General features: G+C 41.7%; 1 protein-coding gene across 1 annotated transcript in view; it reads left to right on the top strand.

The window, feature by feature from the left end:
* Positions 1-20,140, top strand: part of NBEAL2 (neurobeachin like 2) — a 3,059,867-nt gene that overhangs the window by 2,028,952 nt on the left and 1,010,775 nt on the right. The window contains exons 26-27 of the mRNA XM_044066003.1: positions 6,752-6,840; positions 17,224-17,934. Coding sequence (XP_043921938.1) covers positions 6,752-6,840; positions 17,224-17,934 — 800 coding nt within the window. The remainder of the gene's footprint in view (positions 1-6,751; positions 6,841-17,223; positions 17,935-20,140) is intronic.

The raw sequence follows: 20,140 nt of genomic DNA, 5'->3' as shown, positions 1-20,140 counted from the left end.
TCTAGCTTCTCCTTCACTTGTCTCTACCCGTTCAGTTCGCCCTGCGGGCTCACTCCGCTCCCCTACCCTACCCCCAAATTCCACCCACCCCCCAGGTCCTACTCTTATACCATCTAACCATACCCCTTCCCTCTTCCACCAATCACAAACCCTTCACCATTGGCCACTTAACTCCAATTCCCTCCTTTCACTATACCACTCCATATCTCTCCCACCACACCCTCCACCTATTCATTTCCACACCTAGTATACCTCCGAGCCTATAACAGCAACCTAACAACTTACCCTTCCAGATGTGTAAGCTACCCACCCCAGCCCTCTTACAGAGGTTACTCATACTTACACTTCTACCACCTCTAAATTTAACTTACCTCCTATGAACACCCATTATATCCACACCTTCTCTACCTCAATAAGCTATCTACCTATTTTCACTAACCATGTTAACGTAACATACACCCAGCTATCTACTAGCAAAATACCATAGGATAGCTAACATTAGATATGAGACTCCCAATCTCAGAAAATATCTACCTCTCTATAGTAAATTCCCAAATCCTAGACTTCAAACACTACTCTTTAAAAGATGGAGACATTCACCCAAACTCAGGCCCAACAACTGCTACTACCACTCAACTCCTCAACCCCAACCCCTCTACTGTCCATTCCCTTATCAAACCACCTAACTCACTCTTATTAGCTCACCACAACATACGTACATTAATAACAAAGTTGCACAACTCCATGCTCTCTTGGAAGTCTACTCCTTTGACATTCTTTGTTTAACAGAAACTTGGTTAAAACCTGTAACTAAAGACAATGAAGTCATCCTACCCAGTTATAATATTTTGCTACTTGACCGTGCAACCAAAACGGGTGGTGGTGTAGCTATCCTATTTAAATCTGGGTTACAGATTACTACCTACGACTATAAACCACCTCAAGACTCCAATGCTGAAATTCTTATTACCAAGCTTCAACTTAACACATTCAAATCCATCTATAGTATCTGTATCTATCTTCCTCCTGGTAATAACATTGTTGGTTATTCCCAAAATTTACCCCAAGAAACCATAATCCTAGGTGATTTTAACATTGATTGGAAGTGTTGTAGCAGTAGCCACCCTACCAGCCATATTAACCTTTTTGTTTTTTCTCAAACCATTACCTCCCCTACCAGGATAAACAAGCCTAATAAGAAAGAAAGTACCTTAGTTTGGATTCTCATAAATAATCATCCCCAGACATATGAAGCTGGAACCCTCCCTGATGATGTAAGTAACCATTCACTAACCTACATCATCAGGCTTAAATCCAGTCTACCTAATCCAACCATATCTAGGACAATTAGAACCAAGAAAAACTTCAACCCCGATCTCTTCCAGAGAGAACTAAGAGCATGTAACTGGTCTCCCTTAAAAATACCTCACACTGGAGGAAGCTGTTAATTACTTTAATTCTAACTTCCTAGCCTTACTAGACCACCATGCACCAACCCACTCTATTAGAATGAGAACTAAATCTGCCCCATGGCTTTCAAAAGAAACCAGGCAAAAAATCCATCTCAGAAATAAATACTGGAATAAATCTTGTTTAACTAAAAACCCAGTAGACCAACAAAACTTCAGACAGCTGAGAAATGAAACTAAAAAAGCTATACTGTCTGACAAAAGAAACTACTACCTACAATTCCAGCAGACTCACCATAATAAACCACAAAAGTTCTGGGCGAGTATTAATCAATTATTACACCCAGGTCAATCCATCACACCAAACCCACAAGGCACAGGCCAGGAGAATCCCAAGCAGACTGCTAATGCCTTTAATACCTTTTTCACTGAGGCCATTCAAACTCTTGCCAGTCTGTTATCTACTCAGAACTTAACTATATCCAACTCTATCTCTAACCCATCCCCTCCATTTCTCTTCCAACCAGTCCCAACAACATATATCCGTACCCTTATCCAAAAACTGAAACCGAGTACTCCTTCAACAGACCAACTACCCGCTGAGGTAAACTCGTCATTGGTAAGATCAGATCACAAACTAATCACACTGGACATCCACATCCTGACCCCCCCCCCCAGTCAAGGAAATCAAGGTAAAAAACTTCTCTAAAGCCAACTTCACACTCCTCAAGACCGAGGTGGGAAGTTTCAAAGCTCCCAATCAAATGGAAAATGATGACCCATCGGCAGAATCCTTTACAAGTGCATTCTATGAACACCTTCAAGAATGCATGGACCGAGCCATCCCAAGTAAAATCAAGACCAACTCCTCAAAAAAGAGGAAGCCAGTCTGGTGGACCCTGGCCATAAATAAACTTTACAACAGAAGGAGGAAACTCCTGCAAGATAGAACAAAATCCCAAAATAAGAAGGCATCTCTGATTAACATCAGTAAAAAACTGCGCTCCCTCATTAAATCATCCAAGGCCAACTTCAAAAGAAAAATAGCCAATGACTCTAAGGATAACCACAAGGCCTTCTTTAACTATGTCAAGAGTCAAGGGGCAAACTCTCCGATATGCTCCGAGCTAGTGCATAATGGCCATAAATACACTGAACCAACAGACATTGCCAACATCCTGGCTGACAAGTTCAGTGCAAACTTCACCCCCCCCCCCTCTCCACCAAAGGGGCTAGCACCCATCCCAGAAGAATGTGGCGCTCCAGATATCTCAGACACACAAGTAAAGACAGCCCTTGCAAAGGCCAAAAACACAGCATCAATGGGACCAGATGCTATCCCAGGTTGTGTCTTACACGAGCTTCAAAATCACTATTCAAACTCAGCCTCTCTACAGGCTATGTACTGAAAGAATGGTGTACAGCAACAGTCGTACCACTCCACAAAGGTGGTGCCACAACTGACCCTGGGAACTATCGCCCTATAAGCTTGACTAGCTTGGTCTGCAAAGCCATGGAACGCATTATCATGGAGCTCATTAACAGGGACATTGGGAACCTCCAGATACTGGACCCCACCCAGTTCGGTTTTGTTAAAGGCAGATCTTGCCTCCTGAACTTGGTTGACTTCTTCAAAACAGTCACCAAGGCCATAGATGAAGGGAAGGTGGTCCACACAGCATATCTGGACCTCGCTAAGGTGTTCAACACCATCCCACACTCAGGAATCATAGACAAACTCACCAGCTTAAATATTAACGTGTATGTCACGAGATGGGTTGCCAGTTGGCTCTCAGACAGAACCCACACGGTAAGAGTGGTAGGCGCCATGTCTGACTCTAAACTAGTCACAAGCGGAGTCCCACAGGGCTCAGTCCTGGGACCCCTCCTGTTCGGTATATATTTTTCCGAAGTACAGTCAAAGGCGGAGGGACTGTGGCTAACCAAGTTTGCAGACGACTGTAAATTGGGTGCAATAATTGACTCTCAGGCTGACACAGACATCCTGAAAAAGGGTCTCACAGAGACAAACACCTGGTGTCAAAGTCACGACCTCAAGCTAAATGCCAAAAAATGCATAGTAATCCCATTTGGGAAAAACAAAGTACCTACAAACTACCACATAGATGGGAATCCACTAAGTACAGAAGAAGTAATTAGGGACCTGGGTACCCAAGTAGATAGCATGCTCTCCTTTGATAACCACATAGCCAAAACTGTCAGGAAATCCTTCTATGTGGCACACCTGATCACAAAGGGTTTCTCATCCAGATCCAAGGATGTGATTGTGCCCCTTTACTCCTCACTCATTAGGCCCATAATAGAGTACAATGCCCCATTTGAGATGTACCTCACTAGACACCTGCAACAACTAGAAAGACCACAGAAGTACCTCACTAAGAGGATTAAGGGCCTTAAACAATTACCCTATGAAGCACGACTAAAAAAGCTCCAGCCTCTTCTCAGTCGCTTACCGTCTGCTCAGAGGTGACCTATGCCTGACCTATAGGGCCATGTCAAACCCTGAACTAATGGACATGCTTCACCTCAAAAAAACGAGATCCCTCGGAATCACTCGTTCTAGTGTCTTGAACCTATGTACAACAATAAACAGGACATGCTGGAGGGATAGATTCCTGTCCCAGTGACTCCCCTCACTCTGGAATAGAATCCCAATCCATATTCAACAGAGCTCCTCTCTGACCCTCTTTAAGAAATCTTGATGAGTGGATGGGTAATCCTAAGTTCTACCCTGGGATCACTTCAGGAGCCCTATTGACAGAGGCCCAGGTTACTAATCTAATGGGGAGGCGAAAGCCATCACTCTGTGGCTAGGCTTATAAATGCCCATGGGCAGATAGCCTAGTACTTACCTATGAACCTATGAATATCTACAAAAGGCAGCCAAATCCATCGCCTATCCCATTTCCATTCTCATCAATAGAACCATCAGTGAAGGACACATCCCTTGTTGTTGTGTCTTTCGGATTTTCCCAGTTAGGGGTCGCCACAGCGGAACTCCAGTCCGCTAATGATTGGTAGTTGACTTTTACGTGCCTAGTTACCAGCCCTGACGCACAACCTTCAACGAGGGTACGCCCATTCACGCATGTCTGCATGCAGAAGACGCTGTAGCTGAGAATCGAACCGGACAGCGTCTTACTGTGAGGCGACAACGCTACCGCAGCACCAGTGAAGGACACATCCCTAAAGTCTGGAAAGTATCCCATATTATCCCCCTTCACAAGGGTGAGAACTCTTCTGAACTCTCCAATTACCGTCCCATAGCCCTACTTTCTCCCTTAGCAAAGATCACGGAAAAATGCATCCACAGACAATTGGTAGACCTCCTAATCCAAAATAACTTACTTTCAAACTCTCAACATGGTTTCAGACCTTCCCACAGCACTACTACTGCCCTCCTTTCCTTTACTGACTGTATTAACAAAAATCGTAACCTCAATATGCTTTCCTCTGCACTGTTTATAGATCTGTTTAAGGCATTCGATATGGTAAATCACCAGATACTTATACATATTCTCAAATCCCTGTCACTAGATGCACTAGCTATAAAATGGTTTCAGTCCTACTTAGATAACAGACAACAGGCTGTACTTTGGCATAACATTCTATCTACCCATCTGCCCGTTAACATTGGTGTTCTTCAAGGGTCCACATTAGGACCTCTCCTGTTTTCTATGTTTATCAAAGACCTTCACATAGCAATCCCCCAAGCTACAAGCATACAATATGCAGATGATTCCACACTTGTATGCTCAGCCACATCTATATCTGAACTTCACTCCCTTACCCAAAATGTGTTTAACACAGTTGAACAATGGTTTACACAACGCTGTCTCCTTCTGAACCCCAAAAAAACAAAACTCCTCCTTTTTACTCCTACTTGTAAGTCCCCCTCAATAGACTTCACAGTAACATCCAATAATGGTACTCTCATATCCCCAGATCCAACTACCAAACTACTAGGTATCACCATAGATAACAACCTTAATTTTGACACCCATATTAACAATACTCTAAAATCTGTTAATAGAAAAATAGGCTCTCTCTACAGGATCAAACCCTTCCTGTCTCCTGCAGCTAGAATAACTATTGCTCACAACCATCTAATTTCTACTTTCCTCTATGCCTCACCCATATATACTAATCTCTCTAAAAACAACCTTAATAAAATGGAAAACTCCTACAATAACATAGCCAGATTTGCTTCAGGTAACCCTTTCAGAACCCACCACTGTTTTAATCTAAAGCAGCTAGGATGGCTTGAATTACAAAATCAGCTTAAATTCCACTGACCATTGCCCATAAAACCCTTTACCAAATAACCAATACCCCTATACTATCTACCCTCATTACCCCCTACAACCGTCTAAAGACCTTACGATCATCACATAAACGTCTTGTAAATATTTGTAAATCAAACAGCAGGGCTGGGAACTCCCTTTTCTCTAATACTGTTGAAAAATCCTGGAACCTTCTTCCTAACAAACTTTCCTCTCTTCCCTCTATATCACTCTTTAAAACCAAATTGAAACTTTTCCTCAGAACATGCTGGTTGTGCCCCTGTACTAAACCTGACTGATCAACTAGCTCTTCTTACTTGGTTCGACCTCCCCTCCCCTTCTCAGTAATTAAGTTCCTTTTCTTAATAACAACTTACATTGTCCTTCTATACTATTACTTACATCTTCAGAATCTCATTAAGGAGACTACTTTTACTAATATATTGTATAATTTCAGCTCCTACTTTTTTTTATGACTACGTGTATACTAATATATTGTATAATTCAGCTGCCATATTTTTCTTTATGATTTATTGCAACTACATTTTGTATTGTACTAATTGTATCTGTATATTTTGCACTATGTTATGAACGAATGACCTCTTTGATTATTCTCTGTACTGCACCTGCAATGTTCATTGTATACATTCATTTTTGTATATGTGATTTTGTTTGTTTCCTCGGAGCTTATCTCCCCGGGCCTCTACTGAAAATGGACATGTATCCAGTTAGACTAGCCCGGTCAACAAATGTAAAATAAAATAAATAAATAAATAAATGTCCTGCTTAGGAGATCCTATATGTGGCACTGCTAAGATCTTTGCAATTGTCTATGGTCATGTACATCTTTAATCAGGACTCAGAGATGCATGTGTTCTTACATGGCATGACATTAAAGTAGTGATTCGATATATATCATGTGTTGTAAAAATACAAAAATCCATTCCATTGTATTTAGAATTTTCACAATAATGTGAGCATAAGGAGCTACAGAATATTGTAATTTGATAAATGACTAATACCCGTTTCTTTCCTCAGACTCTGTGCCAAATTATGGTGACCTGCTGGCAGTAGCATTCTTGTCCCACAGAGCAGACCTCACGGTGAGGCTGGATGTGTGTCGCAAGGCAAGTATTGCATATGGACTGAATAATGGACCTAGAATTAACTTCACTAAAGCAGTGTTGTCAGCTGTCTATTTGTTATGTAAGGAATTCAGAATCGTGTTTTACTATTCAGTTTAGTTACCCATCGTAGTAGTCTCACTGTCAGGACAAATTATTGAAAATGAAGTTCTGATCACATGGGATCACCCATTACCAACAGTCAAGAAAACCGAGGCAAGAAACAAAGATATTGTGATCAAAGACAAAGGGACAAAGATAACATTAATCATAGAATTAGCAACACCTAATGACTGTATCTTAATTTTACTTTAGTGTCATTACTATATATATAAACCCAGCTGGGCCTGCAAATGGTCAAATATGATCAGTTCTCTAACCCCTTAAACAAAGTTGTTGGAGCTGTCTGTGCCCCTCTGAGCCTCGGCATTGGACAGCTTGGCCCTGACTCCTTCCTTGAGTGGTTTGCCTTCGGGTCAAAGGGAGCCGACGGTCTGGAAGCATGTCTTCTCGGAGCTGTCAGTTTCTTTTTCTCTGAGGCATTCTGCTTTCAAAGTAGTAGAGAGAGCTTTCTCTGCTCCTAGGGAAAGGATGTTTCTACTGTCCTCAGCTCTACTTCCCAGACCCAGTTGTCTTTGCATCTTGAGCCTCAACGTCATGCACCGCAAGGATAGCCAACTCAGAAAAGTCACCAGGATACTTAGCAGAATATATTGATATCTTCAGAAACTTCTATGGAACATCCCACTGAAGAAGTCCCTAGGAAGACAAAGTACAAGAGGAGGTACTTAAGACTCCCTTTAAGAGTCTGTCACAGAGGGTACCAACTTTGAAGAGGAGGAAGGGTCCCCAAGATCCGAACATGGTGACATTTCCTTTGGAGACATTCTAGAAGTTCTCAAATAGGTGGCTGGTCTGCCGACAATCCTTTCCAAGAGGAGTCTGTATTCCTGGAAGCTTTTGGAGCTGGCCCATCTACCTCCTGGGTGACTCCGCCCACCAATGACTTAATCGATTTGATCTCTCCATGAGCATGTAAGGAGCCTGATTCTGTTGAGCCAATCCCCAAGAGACCAGAGAGGGTACTGGCACCACCTAAAGACAGGGAATTGTGGAACAAGGGCATACCAGTTGATGCCGTGGTCATAGTGGCAGCCACAAAAAAGGAACTTGCAGAAATAAGTTCCTCGTTCATCACCCTAACAGGGAGTCTAGGGCACTGGACATATTCAGAAAGCATATATATGTTTCAGCGACTTTTGCACTTTGGTCACTGAATTATTTGGCACAGTTCACTAGACTCCAGAGGGGATTTGATTAAAAAACTTACCAAATCCTTCTCTGGGACCATTACTTCCAAGGCAGAGAGCTTGATTGCCTCACAGTTGGCTACCATACAGTCTATTTCAAACTTGTCCATGACTCTCATCTCCCAAACAGATGAAGGTACTTCAAGGTCAGCGGGTTCAGGCTTTTCCGGTAAGAGGTATGCCTGGACTCGCCTGTGTGATTTCACAGAGCCTTTCAAGTCTTCCTTCGTCAATGCTCCCTCTGACAGAAGTTCTTTATGTGGCCCTAAAAATTAAAGACACACTGTCCAGGTGTGAGCGGGAAGGTAAAACCTTGTATACTGTAGGCATACATTTTTTTTGTCTCCTCAAAAACCTTTTCTAGGAATCAATGAAGTGGTTGAAAAATGTGGTTCAGAAAATCCGAGAGGTCCCTTCTAAGATCCATGTGGAGATAGTTCCCCCAGGGGCAGAGGGGGGAATGCTAATGGAAGATGGCACCCATGTGGCACAGGAGGTCCATAAAACCAAGTATCTAGAGATACTTTCTCTCTGACATATCCTACTAGCACTCCTGGAGGCAGTCAGGAGTCGTTTATCCCTGCTCCAGACAGCCTGGATAGAGATTACAAAAGATTCATAGGTGCAGAAGATTATTTCCAGAGGCTGTATAATACCCTTTTCCCTAACATCACCCTTAGTAGTAAACAAAATCCCCAATGTTCCACCCAATCAGAGGGAAGCAGCAGCACTAGAAATAAACAAGCTGCTAGAAAAGAGAGTCATCCAAGAAGTATCCTTATGGCTAGGCTTGTATAGGCCCTAGGGCTGATAGCCTAGTACAAACCTATGAACCCCCAGAGAGTGTCCGGAACTTACTCAAGATTCTTTTTAGTGCCAAAGAAAATGGGACTGAAGACCAATTTTGGATCTCAGCATTCTGAACGTGTCTGTTCAGTACACCAAGTTCCAGATAGTCATGGTCCAGTCCATTCTGTCCTTTCCACACAAAGACGATTGGATGTGCTAATCTGAGACTTGTTAGTACCTAGCTAAACTGAGGTGGGTTGCCAGCCACATCTCTAAGCCAAGATACCAGACAACTAGACACTTCTGAGCTTCCCAAAAAAAATGTAAGTTCCTGTGTGTGTGTGTTTTTATACTATTTACTGCACTTTTTTATTGCCTGCTGCCTACTTTTATACTGTATTTATTTACTGTATACTAAACTACACTGTTATACTGCAATTGCGTGTTACATTGTGCCTGTAAAATGAATTTTATTGCTGTTTTCACTGTTTAGCAAGCTTTTTTGTTGTTTCCACTGTTTTAAGTATTTACTGGTATTTTTTTCGCGTTTTAAAGCCATCTGTTCTGCCTGTTCTGATTTTCTCACCAAGCAAGTACTTAATTAACTGATCCATTAACTATTTAAATTTTCTATAGAGCTTCCTGGCTGACTTTCTACTGATACTTTTCTGCTGTGTTAAATATTCTATAGTGTTTCCCACTGAAACTAGGGTAGCTAGTAGGTGTAGCGTAGTCCAGAGCCAGGCCTGCTGTTTCTGAAACTGTATAGGTTTGTTTGTTCTGAGTACGTTTTCCATCTGCACTTTTGTGAGAGAATTGTGTTTGATTGGCACCTGCCTGGTAAAGGGAGGCCAGTCTAGGGCTTGGAGTAAGCATCCTCATTGGTCCTTTTGAATTTTGTTGTAGTTTTTTGGGCTTGCAATAAGCATCCTCATTGGTCCTTTTGAATGTTGTTTAGTTTTTTTTCCAGGTTTTAGCTTCTGGTATTTAGGCAAGTGCATCTGATCAGGTTTCTTCTTGTTTGCTTATCATGTAGCACAGCGTACTATCGCAGAATTGTGCAAAAAAAGCCAGACAGTTAAATTCAGCAAAATTCCCATAAAACCCAGGCAGAAATATCCATTCACCGAGTTCCTCCGTAATCATTTCTGAAAAGCCATCCCTAATGACAACAGACTTCAACCTATCATTATGGACAGTTGGACTACTCTTGTTTCTCCTGTCAGCTTTGTTGACTTAGGTCTCTTGAGGCAGTGTAGCAATTGCCTCATGTACACAGACAACCCTCTTCTAATGACACAGTCTAGTACAGAGTGCGAGAGATGTATTTACACCAAGAATCTGGAATCCATGCCCTCTTTTACTCAAAACAGTAACACGGGAGAAGGTTGTCAACTCACCTACACCCACCACTACATATTCACATAGTACCACTATTCATACACTTGCCACTAATCATACACGTAGTATGGATCAAACACGTAAATCCACATACGCAAAGGTTCTCGAAAACTTACGAAACACCAGAGACCTCCACAACACAAGTCTGCTACAGCTAACATAGTCTCCAGAGCATCCATGACACATAGCAACACCAGTGTCTCACCCACCAAGCCCATAAGGGATAACAATAACACTCAAAAACTATGTTTTCTTGTCATTGGAGAATTTATAGTGAGACACACGTCCCACTCACCAGGTTGGACAAGGAGAAAGTCACGGTCAGCTGCCTGTCCAGTGTCAGGATTCTTCAAATCACACATGCACTCAAGTCACACAGCAACAAGTATCGTTATGACTTTGTCATAGTTCATGTTGGTGTGAATGACCTGAGACATACCTCACTGGAGTATATGAAGAGAGGCATGGTCAAGCTGTCTGAGTATGTGTCCCAGGTAGGTATGACCCTAGGCTTGAGCAGCATAGTACCCTCACCTAGGATGATGCCACAGTATAAACAAAAATGATTGATTTCAATAATTGGCATAGTTTTTGGTGTCATTCCAAGGGGATCCAGTTCCTGTCTACCTTGGAAACCATGGTTGACAAACTTCGCTGCTTTGCCAGAGACGGTTTGCACCTGGCACCCTTAGTCTTTCTGCTGCTGGCAAAGGCTCTTGCCTTCCCCATAGTGCCTTTTTTAGGCAAGGTCTCGAAAACAACATTACTGACATGAAATTAACCAATCCGAACAAATGAGGGTCATGCTGCTAAATGCTAGGACCCTAAACCAAAAAATGCACTCCCTGGAAGCACTTTTATTACTAGAGGATGTAGATGTCTGTGCACTCACGGGAAGCCTGAGAGAGTACCCCAGCCCTGCAAGGCTACAATGTCTTCCACACCTTTAGATTGCAAAATGAATGTGTGAAAACCAAAGGAGGCAGTGTTTTAGTCTATATTAAACATAAATTTACCTCGCGTCTAGTTAGACTGGACAACTCCGTGTAGTTTCTGCAGGCCCAGGTTATGGTGGGTAAGACCCTCATTCAAGTCCTAACCAATTATAGATCCCACTCCATGGATCACAACATCCGTGAAGTCTACTTAACCAAACTGAAGACCATCAAAATTTTACAGAACACACATGCTTATGAGAGATTTCAATTATCCCACCATCAACTGGGAAACCTACACTAGCCCATAATCGCTAGCATGAAAGTTCCTTGAATTTGTGAATTCAAATGTCCTGGAGCAAGTTTTCCATACCCCAACAAGAGGAACACACATTCTAGATCTGGTTCTTACCAACATGTCAAACAGGTGCACTGCTGCAACTGTTGGACCCACATTAGTTAAAACTGACCACAAATCAGCCACCTTCGAACTGACGACACCAGAACTTACAAAGGGTGAAATCAGACTAAAAAACTTCACCAAGCAAACTATATCCTCCTAAGTGAAGGTATAAACACATTCCAAACCCCACCCCAAGCTGAAAGTGGTAACTACACCCAAGCTTACACTAAAGCCCTGTACAATCACTTGCATAAGTGTATAAACTCAGCTGTACCAGATAGAATCAAAGCTAGAGCCCCAGGTAAAATCAAGCCACCATGGTGGACTTCAAGCATCAACAAACTCTACAATAAATGCAAAAAGTTGTTGTCCAAGAAAACAATGACAAGGACCCAACAATGGAAAAGCACCATCCTCAACCTTAACAAGCAAATAAGACAACTTGTCAAATCCTTCAAAAGCTCCTTTGAGAGAAACCTGGCAAGTACCGCCAATGATAACCATATGTTCTTTTATAGCTGTATATATGTAACATAAAAGGTAGGACTCAAGCATGTGCAGAACTGGTGGCCAACGGTTTCACACACAGTGACCCCACAGAGATAGCGAAGCTGCTAGTGGATAGGTTTGGTGAAAATGTCACTCCCTTACCCTCCTAACTTACAACAAATCCTTCCCCAAACTTTCCCCCACCTTACATATCTGAAGAGTATGTCCTCAAAGCCCTGTCCAAGGCAAAGAACACGGTCTCTGTGGGACCAGATGACATCCCAGGCTGTCTTCTAAACAGGCTAAAACATCAATTAGCATCACTAGTAAGTACCATATTTCATTCATAGCCTAACTACAGGCTTTGTTCCTGTGGAATGGAGAACAGCTACTGTTATTCCCTTCCACAAAAGTGGCCTAGAAGCAAACCCTGGGAATTACAGACCCATAAGCCTGACCAGCCTCATCTGCAAGCCCCTGGAACGTATCATTATGGACCTCATAAGGAAAGATATAGGTGATCTCCAAACCGTGGATCCTACCCAATTTGGCTTTGTGAAGGCCAGATCCTGCCTGTTAAATCTGATGGATATCTTTGAAAGTGTGACCAAGGCCATTGATGAGAGCAAATCTGTGCACACAGCATACCTCGACCTGGCAAAAGCTTTTGATACAATTCCACACTCAGGCATTACTAATTAACTTAGCAAACTGAATGTAAACACCTTCATTGTGAAATGGGTTGCCAACTGGCTCACTAACTGAACACAGACTATCAAAGTGGGTGACCGCACATCAGCCAGGAGACCTGTTACTAGAGGGCTGCCACAGGGGTCAGTGCTGGGCCCCCTGCTGTTTGGTATCTACTTCTCAGAAGTTCAGATCAAAACTAAAGGGTTGTGGCTAACCAAGTTTACAAATGACTGCAAACTAGGTGCAGTCATTGAATCCCCAAATGATGTCAGTATACTCCAGGATGGTCTCACACAGACCAAAGATGAGTGTATTAGTTACAGTCTCAAACTGAATATAAAGAAATACATCATTCGCCTCAGTGCAAACAATGTCACTTCACACTATCAAATCAGTAACAATACCCTAAGTACCCACAAAGTGATAAGGGACCTGGGATCACAGGTTGACCTCGACCTTAACTTTGACCACCACATGTCTACCATTGTAAGGAAAGCTTTCCACATAGCTCACTTAATTAGTAAAGGCATTGCCTTGAGAGCAAATGAAGTTATAACCCCCACTATACTCAGCACTTATCTGGCCCATAATTGAGTATAATGCTCCATTTGGTATGTACTGTACTAAGCACCTACAGCAATTAGAGAGACCTCAGAGGTTTCTAACAAAGAAGATCAAGGGCCTCCAGCATGTGCCTTACACGGACTGACTAAAATCCCTGTCACTATACTCCGTATCATATAGACTTCTTAGGGGAGACTTATGACTGTCCTACAGAGCAACCCAAGACCCAAATCTAATGAGCTTACTGCATATCCGTAAATCAAATGGGTGTAGGGCTACTGGTCCCTGAGACTTAAATATGGCCTGCGACTTAAATAGGACATGTTGGAGGGACAGATTTATCTCTCAGCGACTGCCACGTCCTTGGAACACGCTACCAGTTTATGTGAAAGAGAGCATCTCTATGACACTGTTCAAGAGGAACCTGGATAAGTGGATGGGGCACCATAAATTCTTACTGGGGATAGACTCACAACCCTCCTAAACATGGGCAGTCATCACTAAATGCAATCTTTGGTATTGACTAATACCTCTACGGTATTACATTGGGTTGAAACAGCTAGGCTTAAAATGACCTCCGGGTCGATAGGCTAGTAATCTCCTATGATCGATAGATCTTCAGGATCCATACTATCATATAAAATGAACAGGCACTCCAGGAGATACATATGCTTCCAGCAAGAAGACAGTCATTACCAATTCAGAGCTCTGCCCTTTGTTCTCACCACAGCTCCCAAAGTGTTCACCAAATGTATGGTAGTAGTAGCAGCTCATTTGAGGCTACAGGAATTCCGGGTGTTTCCACATTTGGACGACTGGCTCATAACCAGGCATCATCTGATCAAAACATGAGATTATGTACTCCACCTATGCTCTCACTCAGAAATTACCATCAGTTACAAGAAATCTCAACTAGAACCATCTCAAACATTGGAGTTCTTTGGGGCCCTGTTCAATATGGTATTCATGACAGCCTCTCTCCCTCTATCAGAGATTCAAACCATTCAATTCCAGGTCAAAAAGATCATTCAAAGTTCTGTTTTAGCTCAACTGATCCTTCAAGCATTGGGGTCAGTGTCTGCTGCAATAGTTTTGGTTCCACTAGCAAGGTATCACATGAGAATTCTTCAGTGGACCCTAGTGACTTAGTGGTCCATTCTTCACCAACCTTTTTCCAACCAAATCAAGACAACTCAGGCATGCAGGAATTACCTCCTATGTTGAATGTACTCTGATCAGATAATGCAAGGTCACCCTTTTATTCTCCCTCAGCCCAGGGCCATTTTTATCACAAACACTTCCCAGATAGGATGGGGAGGGCATTCCTTGGGAAGAAGAGTCCAAGGCACATGGTCCCTTGAAGAGACCAGCGTGTATATTGATGTCGTGGAGATGAGAGCTGTCCTCCTAACATTGCAGGCTTTTTCGAGACTCTCTTCCCTCTGGAACTACTGTGATTCAGACGGACAGTATGTCACTGGTCTGGTACAACAACAAACAAGGAGGAACCAAGTCTTACCCCCTGTCTCAAAAAGCTATGAGAGTGTGGCACTGGGCAATCTCATCCAGTCGGTTTCTGATAGCAATGCACATTCTGGGGAAATCCAGGGTGATAGCAGACAAGTTAAACAGGTGCATTCTAATGCCTCACAAGTGGTCACTCAACATGAAAGTTGTGGAAAAGATTTTCCATTAATGAGGGCAACCTTGCTGTGATCTCTTTGCATCTCCCCTCAACAACAAATGCAGCAGGTTCTTTGCCCTGATTCCCTCACCAGAGGAATCACTGAGGGACGCTCTTCTCCATGATTGCCCCCCCAGTCTCCTCTACATCTAACCCACAGTACCTTTAATCCCCAAATTTCTTCAGAAAGCATCTTGATTGAAGACCACAGTTATCCTCATTTCCCCTTATTGACCTCATTAGATTTCTTTTCCTTTTCTTTGGCCTCATCTACTTCACCTTCCATGGATTCTGGATCCAATTCCAGACCTTTTGTCTCAACCAACAGACATGATACACCCAGATATTCTAGGGCTAAAGCTGACCGCATGGTTTCTCTACTTCCATTGATAGCTAGGCAGCCCAGGCTCTCTGCCCCCATCTGCCACATTATTTTATCTTACCACAAAGTTTCCACTAGAAAACTTTACAGAAGTGAATGGAAAAGATTTTTAGGCACAGCAAAAAGACATTGATTCTTTTTCTTGTTCTTGAATTTTTAGCTGCAATTTTCACTGAGGGTGCTAGGTCCTCTCCTGTTAAAGTACAATTATCTGCCATTTCCAGTTTTCATGTAGGAGTAAATAATTCTTCTTTGGCCTCTTCCAAGCTTTGTAAAGCTTTTCTAAGGAAAACTTTTCTTCTTAGACCCTTATTAAAGATCCTACTCCACTGTGGGATTAAGTCTTTTACGGTCAGTCTCCTTTACAAATATCAGCTATGTGTGGTCTAAATTTTTTGGCCTGAAAAACTGTCTTTTTAGTGTTCATTACCTCTGCTAGAACAGTTTCAGAACTGCAGGCCCTGTCTTCCAAGTCTGCTTATTTGATTTTTCATAACGATAGGGTATCCTTACGAACCAACCCCTCCTTTTCTTCCTGAAGTGGTGTCAAAATCCAGCATTTATCAGATTATCAGCCTTCCAGTTTTCCTTCCAAATTTTTCAAATAAACAATGGTATATATGGTACACATTTTGGATGTTCAAAGACAATTGCGGTTCTATCTACATAGAACCAAAAGTTTGAGGAAATCAGAACAATTGTACTCAAAATTAGGCAAGCCAGTTTCTAAAGTAACTTTAGCCAAATAGTTAACTCACTATATTACTTTTGTTTATAATAAATCAGGCTTGTCTTTGCCTAAACCACCAAGAGAAAATTCCACTAGAGCTGTGGCAACTACCTCAGCATTTTTATCCAAATCTTCATTGGATGATATTTGTGCAGCTGCAGCTTGGGCTAATCCTCATACCTGTATTTCTCATTGCAAATAGGTGTGCTCAAGAATATCTTTCCTCAGAGTCCTGCTGGGACTCAGGTAGCTGGGGACTCTGTCACATTTGTTGAGAAAGAATGAAAATGACAACATCAGTTAAAGAAGTTATGTACTCACCATAATGTTCCATCTGTATTGTCCATTTTCATTGTTCCTCAGTGGCCCTCCCTCTAGCCCCCTACCATTTTGACTTCTGGAAGGACTGAAAGATTCTGAAGGACCCAGTGTTCCTTTATTTGAGCTTCTTTTATGTCATACATGGTTAGAGGGCAGAAAACAAAATCTGGGGGATATTAGGGAATAGTGCATTGTGGGTAAGGGAGGAGCTTTAGAGTTTCAGTGTTCCACAAGCTAGAAAAAGTGGTAGAGTCTGATCTGAGGGTCTGGCCCGAACCCTTTTGTTGAGTAAGAATGAAAATGGACAACACAGATGGAACACTATGGTGAGTACATAACTACTTTCTCAATGGGTACATTGTCAGGTTGATTAACTCATAACATCATCTGGATGGGGAGCAACCTGATTGCTGTGAAAATATCAAAAAATGCTATTTTGTTACTGTTAAGAAATAGTGTTTTCAATGGAGTTGCAAATTTCTGATGTGTAAGGGTATAAGGACTTTTTTTTATTTTTTCAGGCTGGGATATTATTATTTTTTTTTTGGAGATGAATTGCATAGTCTACACACAGTTCTGTTGATGATGGGATGCTGACTGTAAGAAGTCTATTTGTTCTTTTTTTGTGGTTTAACAAGCAATTATGTATCCCAGGAAACTTATATAAATTATTTTTATTTTGTAGCTTTTCCACCTTATCTATTCCCAGCAAGACATTGTCCGTCATTTTGCAAAACAGGCTGGATGGCAGGATACATTGACCAAGCTGTATGTCAAGGAATCTTACGCATCCAGAGATGTCAGTTTGTCAAGTTCCACAAACAGCTATTCCACTGACCTGATCAGGAATTCAGAGGTAAACCAGGAATTTGGACTTGAAACTGTAAGAGAGGTACTGGATGTGCTGGCTGGTGAAACTGAGATGCAAGACACAGACTTTCTACCATTTCCTTTTGATATTGATCAAGATATTGCAGATCTTTCTAGTTCTCCAACCTTTTCATCAGCAAGAACAAAGAATTTTAGTGGATATAACTTTAAGTTGTTTGACTCTATGGATCGGACAAGCCATTCCTCAGTCAACACTGTAGATATCCCTGGTGCTGACTCTGGAGATGCAGCCACTGATGACAGTATCTATTACCCACTTTCACCATTTAGCCCCTCTCCATTTGATCTGGGCCTTGAATTAGCGAGCACCAGTTCATTCACTACTGTGGAAAGTGGAAACCAGACTCCTGTCAGCATTCCTGAGAGTCCATCTCCACTGGAGACTTTCAAGCCCTTCCCAGGAATGCGGACTCGCAAAAGCTCCAGTTTGTCAAATGTGCTAGATGAAAGTAGCTACCATGATGCACTTCATAGTGACAACACGTCTAACACTAGCAATCCACAGGTAAGCCTCTTCCATGTTTTCATGTAGAGTTTGTCCGGCACTGGCAATAACAAAAAATGTATAACACTAAGTTAAGCTATTAATGCTGACAGTAGAAATATTTTGTTGTTACTGGCTTATATAGTTTTATTGCTTTGAAGATTTGACTTGACTTGCAGCCTTTTAGTTCCCATGCTGGTCAGCAGATCACTAAAATGTACTGCTCTAATTCTTTAATGATTTTTTTCCCACATTAAATGTGAAAGACTGGCTTGCTATGAGTTTTCAGTCATGACCCAGGCCACCAGACGTAAACAGGTGCATAAAAGAAAAGTAAATAGTCAGTAAGAAAATAAGTACATTTAAAACGATATACTACATAAGCAGTGTAAGAATGCAAAGTTAGCTGTATACATACACAGACAAATGATAATCAGTGAGAATGCAGTGACAATACAAGTGCATTCACTTAGGTTTTGCACTGGAGGAAAGAAAAAGTAAAATAATGTATTATATGCTTTAAGTACAGCTGGTATAAACAATGAGGCAAGCCTCTAGTTTCTGTCCTGTACCATCCAGAAATGAGAGAAGACTTTGTCAGGCTGCATTTGAACATGTTAGCCTTTGTCAGTGAAGCATGCACATCTGGATTATTTTTGTAGGAGAATTTCAAACTGTTTGTGGAATTTTAGAAAGCTGGTAATTACTCAAAGATAGTATAGTGATAAGGCATCCCATGTGGATGGATTAATTGTAGAAAAAGATTTTACACCAGTGGATAGAAAATAGAGAGGGTATGGGAAGTAGGAAACCTTCCTGATTTCTTAGTGAGTAGTTACTAGTGTATGTTAGTAATTTTCACTGTAAAGGTGGGCAGTAGGAATCCTTTGAAAAATGTACACTAAAATCTAATAAGAATCAAAGGATCATGAATCCATCAATCAGAAACTAATTGCAGAATCAATATGAGAAAATTTTCAGTGGACACTGGAGAAAAGAGAGGAGAGAGAGACTATAAAGTGATATCAGGAAAACATCTGAGAGGAAGACAGAATGGTAAGATTATCCATCTGCTAGTAAAAGTGGATTCTCCCAGCAGACAAATGGTATTCAGGGGCCCATGCATGCACTCATATATAAACATATGTATATTTATATGTACATAATATTTCAGTATGGAGTTTACAGCTGGGTACTGCAAGAAAATCTACCCAGTGTATCTGGTTCTAGTCCACCCAGTGTAAATTGTAGTACTTGGTATGTTGGAAGACTCAGGTATTACCTTTGCTAGCTGATTATCTAATATAGCATTTTCAAGTGTATCCATATGCTGTCTTTGGCATTTCTTTGAACAACTCCAAGACTAGCTTTGACACAAATACATCTGTTATGTACAGGGAAGGTGTCTGGAGAATAGTTTTCAGTGATAACATACTAAGTCACACCACACTGGCAGTTGTGTTGTACTGTCTGTTGATGCTTTTTTTTTTCTTTTTAAATGCATCTTAGTCTTCTTTACAGGGACACATCTTAGACCATGAGATAGTTTGTTCTGCAGTTTACCAGCATGTACTGGACAGTAGCACTCTATGTACTTATTATTTGTTTTGGGGATTCTGCTGTAAATGTCCAGTAGTTCTTAATAGTCTATATTGTATCACAGTAGAGTTTTAGCCAAAGCAGGGCAGTAGGGAGTATATGAAAGTTTGAGCAAATGCAGAAGCATCATTAGGGTGGGGCAAAGAGGATAACCTTCCCGGGCTAAAGGTGTTATAGAGCATGATGTTAGTCAGTCCTAGTTTATTCTTTTCCATCCCAACCATTCTTGAATTCCAATATGGAAGTACTGTTTTTGCAGTTAGAACTGAAGTGTTTGCTTCAGCATGTCGTGCGTGGCATAACTTGCAGCAAGCAAGCTTCTCACTACAAATATAGTAAACAATTTGCTACAGTTTTTCAAAGTAGAAGATTTTTTTTTAGTAACATTGCTCCTGTAATCAAGGGGCAGATTAGAACTAGAAGCTCTGGGTTGGGAGGGTCTTAGGAGATAGGTGAAGTGGCAGATTGGAGAATGAAAGGACCATGACAGAAGGGTGCCAGAAGATTGGTGAGCTATGTGCTTCAGCTGTGGCTCTGAGCAAATGTCTGCTAAATTAAGGACAATTGCTGGTTAAACTCCAACAGTGTTAAGTCCCACAGGGCTAAGTAGTGGTGTGTTGTAGTGATG

Source organism: Protopterus annectens, chromosome 3.part0 (assembly GCF_019279795.1).
Source record: "Protopterus annectens isolate FY-2018-M chromosome 3.part0, PAN1.0, whole genome shotgun sequence".
Lineage (NCBI taxonomy): Eukaryota > Metazoa > Chordata > Ceratodontiformes > Protopteridae > Protopterus > Protopterus annectens.
This window is presented reverse-complemented; position numbering and strand designations above follow the sequence as displayed.